This window comes from Camelus ferus, chromosome 3, assembly GCF_009834535.1.
Source record: "Camelus ferus isolate YT-003-E chromosome 3, BCGSAC_Cfer_1.0, whole genome shotgun sequence".
NCBI lineage: Eukaryota > Metazoa > Chordata > Mammalia > Artiodactyla > Camelidae > Camelus > Camelus ferus.
The window spans coordinates 46,730,929-46,747,062 of NC_045698.1; the positions used below are offsets into that span (position 1 = coordinate 46,730,929).

At 37.5% G+C, this 16,134-nt stretch overlaps 1 protein-coding gene across 10 annotated transcripts in view; it reads right to left on the reverse strand.

Annotated features, from left to right (window-relative positions):
- Positions 1-16,134, reverse strand: part of LOC102506396 (survival motor neuron protein) — a 58,142-nt gene that overhangs the window by 36,587 nt on the left and 5,421 nt on the right. For all 10 annotated transcript variants that reach the window (XR_004317454.1, XR_004317479.1, XR_004317468.1 and 7 more), the window contains exons 2-3: positions 6,964-7,301; positions 279-350 (exon numbers count right to left, since the gene is read on the reverse strand). Coding sequence is in view for 5 of the 10 variants with exons in the window: in XM_032473871.1 (XP_032329762.1) it covers positions 279-350; positions 6,964-7,053 (162 nt within the window). In the remaining 5 variants the exon portion in view is untranslated. The remainder of the gene's footprint in view (positions 1-278; positions 351-6,963; positions 7,302-16,134) is intronic.

Here is a 16,134-nt window from a genome sequence, read left to right on the forward strand (position 1 = left end):
TAATCTGAATTAAATAACTTCTATAGTTTGATATAGTATAAACATATTAAAAACAATAAACGCTTAAAACTCTGCTTAAATTATCTTTGGCTAAGGGATAAGATAGACAGGCTACCAACTTCTACAAGAAGATAACTAACTTATCTAACCTGTTATCTTTTAATCTTCAAAATTAGAACTGAATAATATGTACTTTAACACTTTACTATACATACATTATCCATTTTTTCCCGAATAAGTAACACAAGGAAATAACGAAAAGAATAAACATTTCATACCTTAAATGAAGCCACAGCTTTATCATAAGCTTTTATCAGTGCTGTATCATCCCAAATGTCAGAATCATCACTCTGGAAAGGGTAAAGAATAAAACCAATTCACATCTGGATGGGCTTTATCAAAAATGTGTTAGATAGTAACAAGAGCCATCTTAACCCAGACATAATGAAATTACACTAAAAATGGGTATTTTAAATCCTAAATAACACCACAAGAAGCCTACCTACTTAGCGATTACATGACATTACCCCCAAAGCTAGATATATGTAAATGCTCTAAAAGGTATGCCATGAAGTAAATACTCCACAATTTAATTTCCACCTACCAACCATAAGTGGACCTGTTCAAGGGTAACCACGTTTTAATCTTTTCGAAGAGCGGATAAAGGGTTTAGTTTGGCAGAATGGGAGAACATTTGGCCATAAGCTTGACTGTATCCAGACTACAGTAATGCTATTCTGACCACAGACACTCTTGACCTGACAATGTGTCTAGATTATTCAAAGAAGAAATCTCAAAATATTTAAGAATGTAAACTGTTAATAGTGATTAATCAAGCTTAATTTTAAATCGGAGTGATATTACATAATTGACAAAAGAGTTAAAATCATTGTTACTTATTTAATTTAAGTTTAATTCAACTCAAAAAGAAAAATTTTGAGCACCCACTATCTACTAAACATTCATCACTGAGAGGTATATGAAATCATGTTCAAAAGAGAGATTGTCTAATCAGGGATTTAAGGCATACTGTCACACAAAAGAATAATATAAAAGAAATACAATAAAATATTAAAATGTGAAGTACAAATAGAAAGTGTTTTAATGCAAAAGTGGGTAGGAGAGGCTTAGAAACAATCTTGCCACAAACCCCACACCTTGTGTGGCAATTCACAGCTGGAAGGGAACTCACAACCTGAAGCTTCTCCCTGAGGAGTGTGAAGGGCTTGCACCCCACATTGGGCACCCTGGTTTTAACACCAATACGTAGGAGATGAGGCCACAAAACATCTAACTTTGAAAGCCAAGGGGGTTCACGTCCACAAGACCCACAGGGGAACAGGAATTGAAAAATGGCTCTGAAAGGGTTCACATGCTTGGCATGGTCCACCTCAGGACCCAGTGCAGAAGCAGCTGATTGAGGGTGGCCAGATTTTCTGTCAGAGGCTCGTTTGCTTATCTTAAAGTGTTGGCCTTCAGGGCAGGCATCTAACTTAACCCACATCCAGGAGCCTGCCAGGATACTCCCTAAGGACAGAGGATAGCAACACATCTTTATGCTATCCGCCTTACTCCAGCCGGCAAGGGCCATCTTTGCACTCTCCCTCTACTGCGCTCCACAGGACTAGTGTCTCCCAGAGGGGAGCTTTTACACACACCTAGTGTCCCAGTTTTTAATGTCTGGTGTCCTGGTTTTCACAGCTGCAACTAAAGGGAGGGGTGGGAAGGGCTTGTGTTCTTGGGTCCCATAGGACTGTAATAATCAGAGAGACAGTTCTTGGTAGGCTATCATACCTAGGGAACTGCACACACAGTGGACTGAAACATACCCCAGTTTTTCTGTGAAAAAGGCCTGTCTGCCTGTCTAGGAACTTAGGCTTGAGAAGCAGGTTCTATCTAGGGACTTATGGAAATACTCTAAGGGAACAAGAGGCTGGTGGGTATAATACTTGCACTCTCTCTGCCTGGCTCAAGCTCACCTGTACTTCCCAGAAAGAAGCTTATACATTTGTCTGGCACCCCAATGTTTGTGGCTACCGCCAGGGAAGCACCTCTAAATTGTCTGGCTCTGGTGGACAGCAGGGCTTACATCTGCAGGTCCCACTGGACTGTAATCAAGACAGAGTTCTTGAATGGCTTCCACCCCCAGGGCACAGCAGTCAGTAGCAGACCCAGGAGTTCAGGTCTTCAGTGAAAGAGGAATGCAGCCTGAGGGACAAGCTCCTCATTAGCCATACATCCAAGTATGTACTGATTGTAATCCCTTCCAGAGACTGAAGAGGGTGGGTGCTATCTTCCAACTTCACCTCTGCTGCCCTCCAGAGTGCAAGTACCTCCAGGCAGGGAGTTTTTGCATGCATCTGGTGCCCTAGTTTGTGCAGCTGTCACCCAGGAGATGCTCCTTGATTGCATGGCTCTGGTGGTCAAGGGGTTTTATGTTCCTGGGTCCTATGGAACTGTAACACCCAGAGAGACTGTTCTTAGCAGGCTACCATCCCCAGGACACTGCTCAGACAGCCGACTGAAACACATCCCCATTCTTTCTGGGAAAGAGGCCTACTTGCTTGGTCTGGAGCTTTGACTTCAGAGGCAGGCTTCATGTTTGACGCACATCTAGAAGCCTATGGTAAGGGTGAGGGTATAGCTCAGTGGTAGAGTACATGCCTAGCATGCACAAGGTCCTGGATTCAATCCCCAGTACCTCCATCAATAAAATAAATAAATAAGTAAAACCTAATTACCTCCCCTTGCAAAAAAAATTAATTAAAAAAAAAAGTAAAAGTCTATGGTGGTGGTCTTGGGGAACATGGGTTGGCACTCTTTGCACTCTTCCTCTGCCTCACTCCAGCTCACTGGTATCTCCCAATAAAAAACTATATACACTTCTCTGATGACCCAATTATTGCAAATGGCACCCAGGGGACACCGCCAGACTGCTTAACTCTGCTGGTCAGTGGGGCTTACACTTATGTTTCTACAAAACTGTATGTATTTGCATACTTTAAAACCTGCTGCCTGAGGGTCTTCTAATCTGCCTGAATCTAGATGCTGAATTGAGATCCACCCCTTGGGACACTAACGGGTTTTTGCACACTCTCAATTACTGGTAGCCACTAAAAATTTAACAGGCTGCTTTGACAATCACAAAGGCTTGGGAGTTCAATAAAGGTTGAACAAGGTTCATCTTGTACACAAAGACACTCCTTGAAGTCTGGGAGAAGTGACTGTTTTATCTAATGCATAGAAACCAACAGAGAGAGTGAAAAAGACAAAAACAAAAAGAAGAAACAGAGAAATATGTTTCAAGGGAAAGAATGAGATAAAACCTCAAAAAAAAATTAATGGTGACAGAGATAAGTAATTCATCTGATAAAGAGTTAAAATAGTAAAGACACTTACCAAACTCAGAAGAGTACATGAACAGTGAGAACTTCAAGAAAAATACAAGGAAATCCAAGGAAAAATCACAGAGTTGAAGAATACAATAACTCAACAGAAAAATACACTAGAGGAATTCAAAAACAGACTAGATGAAGCAAAGAAAGGATCAGTGAACTCAAAGACAGAGCAGTGGAATTTACCCAAACAGAGCAGCAAAAAGAAAAAAAGTGAAGAAAGCTTGAAGAACTTATGGGATAACTTCAAGCAGACCGATATTTGCATTATAGGGGTCCCAGAGGAAGAGAGAAAAGGGCAGAAAATGTATCTGAAGAATAATGGCTGAAAACTTTCCTATCCTGGGGAAGTAAACAGACATCCAAATCCAAAAAGCCCAGAGTTACAAATAAGATGAACCCAGAGAGGCCCACAGCAAGACCCATAATAATTAAAATGTCAAAAGTTAAAGACAAAGGGACAATCTTAAAAGCAGTAAGAGAAAAACAACTTAACTACAAGGGAACCTCTATAAGACTATAAGCAGATTTTTCAGCAGAACTTTTGCAGGTCAGAGGGATTGATATATTTAAAGTGCTAAAATAAAAACAAACAAACAAAAACCTCCAACCAAGAATATCCAACCTGGCAAAGTTGTCTTTCAATTAAGAGAGAGACAGGGTTTTTCCAGACAAGCAAAAGCTAAAGGAGTTCCTCACCACTAAACCAGCCCTACAAAAAATGTTAAAGGGACTTCTTTAAGCTGAAAAAAGGGGCACTGATTCGTAATAAGAAAACAAATGAAAATATAAATCTCAAATGTATTTACTCCATGATTTAGATGTTTTCAAAGAGAAATGAAAGCGTATGTCCATACGAAGTGTCCTACACTAATACTCATGGCTATTTAATTTTAACAAACTGAAAGCAACCCAAATGTTCTTGAACAAGTGAACGGATAAACAACCTGTAGTATATTCATGCAACAGGATCCTATAGCAATAAAAAGGAACAAACACAACAAAATGGATGAAACTCAAAAAACTATGATGAGTAAAAAGCCAGATAAAAAGGATTCCATGTTTATAAAATTCTAGGAGATGCAGCTAATCTACGGAGACAAAAAGTGGAGCAGCAGTTGTCTGGGGACAGGAAATGAGGAGGGATGAAAGGGAAGGATTACAAAGAGGTATAAGGAAATCCAAACCAGCCCACACATTGGGACTATGTGGAGGAGCCCTGAAACAACATGAAGAAAAGAGATGGCCTGTCAGTCCCTAGCTGCATAGTCCCCAGCTATTGCAGCTCCAACTGCTATGTGGATGCAACCACATGAAAGGTCTGAAGAACTGCCCAGCAAGGCCTTTACAGATTCTTGACCCACAAAAACTAGGAGAGATAATAAAATGATTATTGTTTCAAGCCAGTAAGTTTTGAGTGTTTTGCTACAAAGCAACAGCAACCAAAACAGACCATCAGGACTGTCATTATATGTATTTCTCAGTCACCAATAGTAGCCCAGTTTTCTCAAGTTAGCCTTCGTGTTCTATCATCTTCTACCACTTCTCACTCTGATAGTTCTGCTGTGCTCTCTAGAGTAATCAGCAACCCCTGCCCCACAATATCTTTAACCTCTTCTCTGAATATTCCTTTCATCTTCTTGCTCTAACTAAAATCTAGCTTTCCCTGAGGACATCTCTTTCCTTGTAGACATTTCAAAATGAAATGTTTTCTCCTCCATATTCCTCAAATCACTGTACCAGAGATGGGAAGGAATCTTCCTTGCTTCTCACTTCCACTACCAGATTATTTTTCCTCCCTCCTACCTAAACACGCCTAGGTTTCAAAGTCCTGTCACCATACTCCTCTGACCACTATCCCTCCTTATTACAATCATCTACAGCCTCCTGGGTCACTCTTCCTCATTTCCTTGAGGTTTATTTCCCAGTCCTCTATCCACTACTACTACTGTCATAACTTTCGGTTATTTAAAAATCCATGTAGATGATCACTCCAATAACTTGTTAGGGCTTTAAACTCTTCATTACCAATGATCTTACTTACTTATAGCACCCAATCTCAGCTACTCATTTCTATGGTCTTTACTTATTATAACCATTAACTACAACCTCTCCACAAATTCCACTGCAAGAATCCTACTCTCCAAACACCACCTTTGAGGCTCTGCAACTTACTCTTTCTAGCAGTTTAATGATGACAATCATTCCACTTCACTGGGACTGGTAAAATATTGATCCTTCCACTTTTTAAACTCACCGTCCTAATGTCCTCACTTCCTTTCTTAGCCAGCTTAAATTCCATGGTCAGTTATTATGATAACTCCCTGTACCTCTCCCCGTCACTTGATACTCACTTGGTAAAACTACAACCCTATTAATTTCAACTCTTGGTTTACTCTGTGTCTGCCCTCACACATCTGAATTTGAATTTAGCTACAGAAAAATCCAGTCACACTGTCTAGTCCCCTTTAAACTCATAACCACAAATCTGAAGTAGGCCTTTAATGTTGCCTAGCAACATTTCTCTGGCCTGGCCCAACACTCATCCACTCTCTTAGAGGCTTCCTACCTTCTCTCTTCTATAACCTCCAGCACCTGCCCCCTGCCCTCTACTAGCTGATGACCTTGTTGCTTTTACTGAGAGAACAGCAACAATCAAAACAAAATTTTCATAATCTCCTACCACTATAACTGCCCATCCACACAAATCAGTACCCTTATTACTGTCACTACTGGCAATATTTCTAACAAAGGCCAAATCCACCTACTCTAGAACATTGCTTCAGCAATTCTCTTCTCTCGCCTGCATCATCATTTTTTCTGTCCTTACTAGATCTTTTCTATCAGCCCACAAACATGATGAAACAGCTCTCCATCTTAAAAACAAACAAAAACACAATTAAGAATCCTCTTTACCTCACTTACCTCTCCACTTACTGGCCAATTCTCTATTTTCCAGTACTTACAATAAAACTCTTTGAAATATCTGCTTACAAATTTTGCCTTGATTTTCTCCTCTGACTCTCGAACTCGCCTCAATCATATTTCACCCAAGAATGAGTTCTAATCTTCCCCCTTATAAACCTGCTCTACTTTCAGTCTTCCCTATCTCAGTAAAAGGCAACTTCATCTCTTCAGCTATTCAGAACAATCTTGGAGTTATCCTTGCCTTTCCTCTCTCAAACCTCTAATACCGAATCCATGTGCAAAACCTGTTGCCTGTGACTTCAAAATATATCTGTAATCCAAGTACTTTGCTCTCCACTAACACTTGGATCATTTCAATAGATTCCTAACTGGTTTCCCTGCTTCACTGCCCTGTCACACACCCCAACCCCAGTCAGAGAGCAGCGGACAAGCCTAGGCACCATCAAGTGACAAAAGGGCCTCGTCTCAGTCATTGGGGAGCCCAAACTGCACGAGGAAGGAGCTCGCGGCTGAGGCTCCCAAGCAAGGAAAGATACGGAAGCATGCGGACCATGGCCCCGCAGTTAGCGAACTGGCCGGGGAAGGAGCGCGGGGGCTGGGAGGGTACGGTGGTCGGAGACCGCGCCGGCCGCGAACTCACCTGGCCTGTGCCACGCCGGAACAGCACCGAGTCCTCCGGCTCGGGAACGCCGCTGCCGCCGCCGCCGCCGCTGCCACCACCCATCGCCATGACGAGCCTGCTGCCTGGTGCGCGGCGTGGGTTCTGTCCCTCCACGAGTGACGACTTCCGCCGCCGGGCGTCTGGGAGCGGAAGAGCATGGCGGCCTGACTGCCGGCCGCGGGGCGGGCTCCGTGAGCTGACAGCCAGCGGCCGCCTTGGTGGTTCTTCTCCGTATTCTCTCAGTTCTTTGATTTCAATTTCTCATCTGTTCGTAGAGTGGTTCGGCCAGGGTGTTTTTGTTTTAAACAATAAATTTTCTTAGAAAAAGAGTTCATTGAAGGTCGTTTAGAAAATATGGGTAAGCAAGTAGTAAAAATCAGTCTGTTGTTAACCGATTGTAATATAGCTACCATTTAAAAAATTCTTTTTTAGAGTTTTATGTATTTACTTATATTTTATTTTCACAACGACCCTATGAATTAGGGGCCCATTTAAAGATGAGGAAACTGAGGCACAGAGCGTTTACAAGCTGCTTGGAATCCAGCACGCCTATAAAACTTTCCAACCTTAACTTTAAGGTTAGTATCTCTTCTCCCAAATCTTCTCTAGTAACTTTTCCAACTTAAAAACAATGGCATCAATTGTTGTATTGTTTAAGGATGCGGTTTTCTTTTTTAAGCCTTGTTTGTCTTTACATAGATCAAACAGGTTTTTAGTTCTTAGTAGGAGCTTACCCTTTACTTTTCTAGTATTCTTTATTAATCATTTAGGATTGCTAAATGGCTTCCATGTACCTGTTACATCTTTTTTAAAAAAGGCCTAGTAGGGAAGTTTAAGGCCCTCTTTGGCTTCTATAGATATCAGAAATAGGTGTATTTTTTAAAAGCTCACTTAAGATTTTTTTTTTAATCATAAAGCTTCTCACAATGGCATATGATGCAAAAATTTAAACAGAACTTGGAACCAGGTTTTTTTTTTTTTGAGATGGCGTTTACATACCATAAAATTCACCATTTTAAAGCATGCAATTCAGTGGGTTTTAGTATAGTCAGAGAAGATTGTGCAGCTACCACCATGTAATTCCAAAACATTTTCATCACCCCTAAAAGAAACCTTGTATCCATTATTGGTTACTCCACATTCTGTCTTCCTTCCAGTTCCTCACAACCACTAGTCTACCTTTGTTTCTACAGATTTACTTACTCTGGATAGTTCACATAAATGGAATCATATGTGACCTTTTGTGTCTAGCTTTTTTCACTTAGCATAGTTTTCAAGGAGGAATTAGTTTTAATGAATTTTAAATGGGAAGTTCTTTGTTGAAAAGGCATTTCTATTTATTAGGACCTCATTCCTCAACAAAAATGAACCTATGGCATTTTTGTCCTCAAAAAAAAAAAACAAAAACAACAACAACAAAAAAAAACCCTTTTTTCCCCTGATGGTGACATCCAAATTTGAATCACTACGTGTACTTACAAATTTTATACTGCATACAAATCCATATGATAGACAAAGCACTCAAAGCATAATGTACTGAATACCAAAGGAAACCATTTCATCAGATTTGAAGGCATTTATGTAAACATTAAATTTAACTTCATGAATTTGAACAAGTCTTTGTGCATATAAAGTTTTCACAACAAAAACTTACATTCAGTGACTCTTGAAACTTGCTCATGATCACATAAGTATTCAAATGACTAGTGATCAGGTTTCCAATTAGGATAGTATATGTCGGCAATATCATGTAGAATAGTGAATAAACAAAAGAGAATGTCAAAACCGATTAGTTCTTTAGTATTACCTTACCTTCAAGGCCTAGGGTCAGGAGATCAGAGATGAGTCAGTGATTTGTGTACAAAAATGCTCACCGAAACTGTTACAGTAGCAGTGGAAAATTCCAAAAGATGTTTTGGAAGAATATTTGAATCACATAATGGACAAATGGTAGTATAATTCATAAATGACATAGTCATCCAGTATGTGAGGCTTGGACTCTACTGTCACATCATATACTAGAATACATTATAGGTGATTTTTATAAATTTGGGGTGGGGGAGATCTTAAGACAGAAACAAGAAACCACACAAGGATTGAAAACTTAAATACATTTGGGGATCAGGCAGGTAATGGAAATTAAAGAGGAATAAATAGGGGGTGGTGGGTACCATAAGTTAATTCGAGACTCTCTCCACACACACTTATCCCACCCACTCCCAACCCAAAGGCATTCAAGTACATGTTAATTTTAGGGGGAGGAGAGATAAATTAGGAATTTGGGGCTAGCAAATACAAACTACTATATATAACATAGACGAACAACAAGGTCCTATTGTATAGCACAAGGAACTATATGCAGTATCTTATAATCTATAAAGATAAAGAATATGAAAAGGAATATATAAATGTATAACTCAATCACCATGCTGTACACCAGAAACTAATACACCATTGTAAACCAACTACACTTCAATGGAAAAAAAAATTTTTTTTAATGAGTCAGGACAAGTCTTCTGGCTGTCAGTCTGCATCTTCACTTACAAAGAAACTAGACATTTGATAATGTGATTAAGAAGTCTGACAAAAGCAACATAAATAAAATGAAAGGACAAACAATAGTGATTTATGTTACACAAATTTAAAATAGCTTTGTCAAAAGTAAAAACAGCAAAATAAGCTGTTCATAGAAAAAAACACAAAGGGCGAATAAATATGAAACTATGTCTAAACTCTGGAAGCTCTGCATTTCAGCCTGCTTAGATTCATATCCTTAACCTGCCGCTTAGTAGCTGTGTGACCTTGGGGAAATTCCTTAACCAAAAATCTCAATTTTTATAAAATCTTTAAAAATGGTCATAACAGTCATACCTACATATGAAGACTTAGTGAAACAAAAAGCATAAAGCAGAGAGAAAACATGGACATTTCACACACACACAAAAATCCAAATTTCCAACAGACATATGAAAAGATGTTCAACCTCTGTGGTCAGGGAATTGCAAATTAAAAACTAAGATACCATTTGTTACTCAGGTTGGCAAAATTATTAGAAATTAATAATATCTAATGTCACGCACATGGGGATATGAAGTATTACCTGCTTGTTGGAAAAATATGTTTAAAATTGCAAACAAGTATGCCTTCGCACTAGCGATCCTACCTTTAAGAATTTATTCTTACAGAAATAAAAGCATAAGTACATGGGGATAAGGATGATGTATATTACAGAATTGTTCATAATGATAGAAGCTTACAAACATCCTGTGTGTCCTATTTGAAAATAATAAAGTACTGTACATCCATACCATGGTTAGATATACATGTACTGTAGCCATGGCTATTTAAAAAAAAAAGGATCAAGTTACAATTAAATTTCCCATTTTTGTTTAAAAAACTCCCCTGTACTGGGTTGAATGGTGGTGTCCCAAATGATATGTCTGCCAGATATCTGTGAATGTGACCTTATTTGGGAAAAGGGTTTTGCTGATGTAATAAGGATCTTGAGATGAGGTCATCCTAAATTCGAGTGGGCCCTAAATCCAATGACAAATGTCCTTAGAAGAGGTAAGACAGGAAGAAGACAGAGAAAATGTGGCCACATAAAGACAAAGGCAGAGACAAGAGTTACACTGCCACAAGCCAAGTAGTGCCTGGAGCCTCTAAAAGATTGAAGAAGCTAGCTAGGATTTTCCCCCAGAATCTTCAGAGGAAGTATAGTCCTGCTGACACCTGGCCTTTAGACTTCTGGTCTCTAGAACTGTGAGAGAATAAATTTCTGTTGTCATTAAGTCACCAAGTTTGTGGCAGTTTGCTATGACAGCCCTAGGAAACTCCCTACTTCCTTAATTATATGTATATTTATACATGTTTACATGAGCATTGAGAGAAATATACAATATATTTTATATATCCTATATATGACCAAGAATTCGATTCCTAGGTATATACTCGATAGAAGTAAGTACTTATGACCACCAAAAGGTATATATATATATATACACACACATATATATATATAAAGATTATGGCAGAATTATTCATAATAGCCTCAAACTAAGAGTGATCCAAATGTCCAAGGAAAGTAGAGCGAATAACTAAATTACGGTATATTCATATAACAGAATGCTACACAGCAATGAAAGACTGAATTACTGCTATAAGACAAAGGATTCTTATAGACAAACTGTTGAACAAATGAAGCCAAACTCACAAGAGTACGTACTGGATGGGTCCACTTGTACGAAATTCAAAAACAGGCAAAACTAGTCTATGATGATAGTCAGATAGCAGGTATTATCTAAACTGGTCACAGGGAGCCTGTGAGGGTGCTGGAAATGTCTATCTTCGTCTGGGTGGAATATTTATATGTAAAGGTCAATCAAAATATACATCTAAGATGTATGCTCCTTATTATCATTTCATTTGGATGAATGCCCAGGGGAGAAATTACTGGGTCATATAGTAAGAGTATGTTTAATTTTCTAAGTAACTGCCTAATTTATTGCTAATTTTTTTTAGCCCGTTTGTTATATTTTCTCAAATTTTCTACAATAAGCAGGCATTGCATTTTGGGGGTTTAAAAGTTGGTAAAGAATGGTTTAAGCTTCATCATTGTTTCCTATACTACTTTCATGATTTGCCATATGTTTCCCATACTACTTTCATGATTTGCCATATGTTTCCCATACTACTTTCATGATTTGCCATATCACTTACCTGTATTTTTAAACCTAACTTTAGTTGTAACCTTGCAGTAAGAATATTGGACTCTTATTTAGTCTGGCCAGCATCCATTCCCCCTTCCTTCTTGCAACAGAACTCCAGATTTGTTGGGGTACCACCTATTCCTCACTGGATACTTGGTTACACCATCAGCTTAGGCGACCTGCCCTCCTCTTGCTGAGGAGTATGCACGTAACCCAAACAAGTCCATTTGGAGGCACTCTGAGTGACATTAAATACTAAAAATGGCCGTCAGAATTTCAATCTGTTACCAGCACTGTGGGAAAGAACTGTCTCATAGTACCTGGAACTGTTCTAACTTTTGATCTTCTGAAAGTCTTCAATCTTGAGTCTTCAACTTTTCCTTGGACCCTGGAGCATCTCATCCTTTCAAATAACTGCTGTAGTTACTAATAAGTTAATTAATGATTCTATTTGCAAACAAAAATTTCAATATACTATGAAATCACAGGTTAGACATGGTTGCACTTCTTCAAGCATACATTAATGTACCTGACTCTGTATTAAATGTCCATTCATAAGCCACCCCATCAGTCACCTTGAGTGGTATGAGGCCAAATGAGCCTTGATGCTATCCCCTCAAAAAGTCCTTGACAAAAGCCTTTGTCATGTAATATAAGTTTATAAAAGACAAGTATTCAGTAGGATTGTGTCTTGATTATAGCCAGATTGGGAGGCAATTTCTTGCAAACTCACAAGTGTAGAGAAAGGCTCCACCAAAACATAGTGCAAAGAAATGTTTCTATGCTGATATACCAGTAAACAAAGTCACATCCAATTGATAAAGTACCAACAGTAGTATGTGGTATAGAAAATACTTCTATAAAAGTTATAGTAAAATTTTAAAATCTCAATTTTCCCAGGCAAATGGGCCAACTGCAGGCTACCTATGACCTTTTGATGTGTATTGGCTCACTAGGGCTAAAAAGGTTTTTGTTTGGTTATAAGGAAAAGCCTGTAGTAGGTTTTAAATCTTTCTGGAATTTATAGGGAAGTGCACTGGAGCAACGTATAGTCATTCTTCTTTTCTCAGTGATATTTTCATGACTTGGCCATCTGTAAAGATAATATATTCCGAAGTGTGATTACTATATAGCAAGTAGTACTTCAGTAGATAAAGTTTTAGGACACAGTTTAATAAATGGTTTTACTCAATTTGATCTAATGGAAAACCATGATTGACAATTCTATAGAAATAATTCTTCCAATTGTATTTTTTAATAGGTATCCATCAGCAAAGTCAATTAAGAATTTACCAAAGAAGTTGACACACAGTCTGCTTAGTTTATATCACTGCTAAAAGCCTGACACAGATGGCAAAATACACAGATTTCATAATCTGACTGTGGAAGTCAATTTTATATTAGGTTTTCACTTTAGGGTTATGTTTTTTCCTCCCAGCTTTATTTAGGTTTTTGAAGAGTCTCAGAACTGACTAAAATTGGCAAATATATATAGTAAAGGCAGTGGATCAACCAGAAAAAGGCTAGTATGAAGGTTAAAGACAAAAGTAGTAAAATCAACTATCACTACAATTAGTAGTTAAGAAATACACAAAATAAAAAACGTAAAATATAATGTCAAAAACATAAAAAGTAGGATGTGGAGAAAAGGGAACACTTCTACATTGTTGATGTGTATGTAAATTGGTATAGCCACTGCAGAAAACATCATGGATGGTCCTCAAAAAAACTAAAAATAGAACTACCATATGATCCAGCAATTCCACTCTTGGGTATCTGAGGAAAACAAAAACACTAATTTGAAATGATGCATGCACCCTAAAGGTCATAGAAGCATTATTTACAAAAGCCAAGATATGGAAGCAATCTAAGTGTCCATCAATAGATGAATGGGTAAAGAAAATGTGATACATACACATATACACACACACAATGAAATATCTAATCTTAATAAAATTTTGCCATTTGCAACATGGATAGGCGTGGAGGGTATTATGCTTACTGAAATAAGTCAGAGAAAGATAAATACTGTATGTTATCACTTATATGTGGAACCTAAAAAAGTAAAGTAATCTAGTGAATATAACAAAAGAGAAACAGACTCACAGATACAAAGAATAAACCAACAGGGAGAGGGAGGGAGGGAGGGGCAAGATAAGGGTAGGTGATTACGAGGTACAAACTACTATGTATAAAACAAACAAGCTACAAGGATATATTGTACAGCACAGGGAATATGGCCAATATTTTATAATAACTATAAATGGAGTACAATCTTTAAAACTTGTGACTCACTGTGTTGTATACCTAAAACTTATATAATATTGTATGTCACCAATACCACAATTAAAAAAAACATAAAACATGAGAGGGGGAGTAAAAATGTAATGCTTTTAGAAAGGATTTGAACTTAATCACAAACCAAAAACTTACAATAGATACATAAACAATTAAAAAAAGGAACCCAAACATAATACTGAAGAAAATCATCACACCACAAGGGAAGAGACCAAGAGAAAAAGAAGGGAACACAGAAGACCTACAAAACAACCAGAACAAAATGGCAATAAGCACATACCTATTATTATTACTTTAAATGTAAATGGACTAGGGGGGAAGGTATAGCTCAAGTGGTAGAGTGCATGCTTAGCATACATAAAGTCCTGAGTTCAATCTCCAGAATCTCCTCTAAAAATAAATAAGTAAACCTAATTACCCCCCAAATTAAAATAAATAAATTTTTAAAATGTAAATGGACTAAATGCTCCAATTGAAAGATATAGGTGGCTGAATGGATTAAAAAAAAAAAAAAGAACACTGACATGGGGGGAGGGTATAGCTCAAGTGGTAGAGCATATGTTTGGCATGCATGAGATCCTGGGTTCAATCCCCAGTACCTCCTCCAAATATAAATAAATAAATAAACCCAATTATACCCCCCCAATAAAAAAAATAAAATACACAAAAACACTGATCTATATGCTGCCAACAGGAGAGTCACTTCAGATCTAAAGACACACAGACTGAAAGTGAACGTATAGGGAAAGATATTCCATGCAAATGGAAAGAAAAAGAAAGCTAAGGTAGCAATGCTTGTGTAAGACAAAACAGAATTTAAATAAAACTATAATAAGAGACTAAGAAGGGCATTACATAATGATAAAGGAGTCAATCTAGAAAGAGGATATAACATTCATAAATATTTATGCACCCAACATAGGAGCACCTAAATACATAAAGCATAAAAGGGAGACAATAATAGCCAGGAACTTTCTTACTCTACTTATATATTATCCAGACAGAAAATCAATAAGGAAACATTGGCCTTAAATGACACATTAAATCAAATATACTTAAAAGATACATATAGAACATTCCATGCAAAAACTGCAAGCATGCCTTAAGTGCACATAGAACATTCTTTAGGAGAGATCACGTTAGGCCACAAAACAAGTTTCAATAAATATAAGAAGACTGAAATCATATTAAGCATCTTTTCTGACCACAACAGTATGAAACCAGAAATCAACACTAAGAAGAAAAACTGGAAAACACAGAGACTAAACAACATGTTATTAAACCACCAATAGCTCAATGAAGAAATCAAAAAGAAAATTTAAAAATATCTTGAGACAAATGGAAATGGAAACACAATTTTCCAAAATCTATGGAATGCAGCAATTGCAGTTCTAAGAGGGTAGTTTCTAGCAATACAGGCCTACCTCAAGAAAAAAGCAAAACATCAAATCAACAATGTAACTTTACATCCAAGAAACTATAAAAGTAAGAACAAAGCCCAAAGTTAGTAGAAGAAAGGAAATAATAAAAGATCAGAGTAGAAATAAATAAAATAGAGAGTAAAAAACCAACAGAAAAGATCAATGAAACTAAGAGTTGCTTCACTGAAACAATAAACAAAATTGATAAACCTTTAGCCAGACTCAAGAAAAAAAGAGAGGGCCCAAATAAAGTCAGAAATGAAAGAAGAGAACTTACATCCAATATCACAGAAATACAAAGAATCATGAGACCACCACAAACAATTATACGCCAACAGATTGGATAACATAGAAGAAATGGATCAATTCCTAAAACATACAATCCTCCAAGAATGAATCAGGAAGAAATAGAAAATCTGAACAGACTGATTACTAGTAATGAAATTCAATCAGTAGCCAAAAAACTGCTAACAAACAAAAGTCCAGGATCAGACAGCTTCACAGGTGAATACTACCAAACACTTCAACAATAGTTAAGTAATACCTACCCTTTCAAACTCTTCCAAAAAATGGAAGAGGCGGGAAAACTTCCAAACTCATTTCATGAAGCCAGCATTACCCTGATATCAAAACCAAACATAAGACACTACAAAAAAACTATGGGCCAATATTACTGATGAACAAAAATGCAAAAATCCTCAACAAAATATTATCAAACCAAA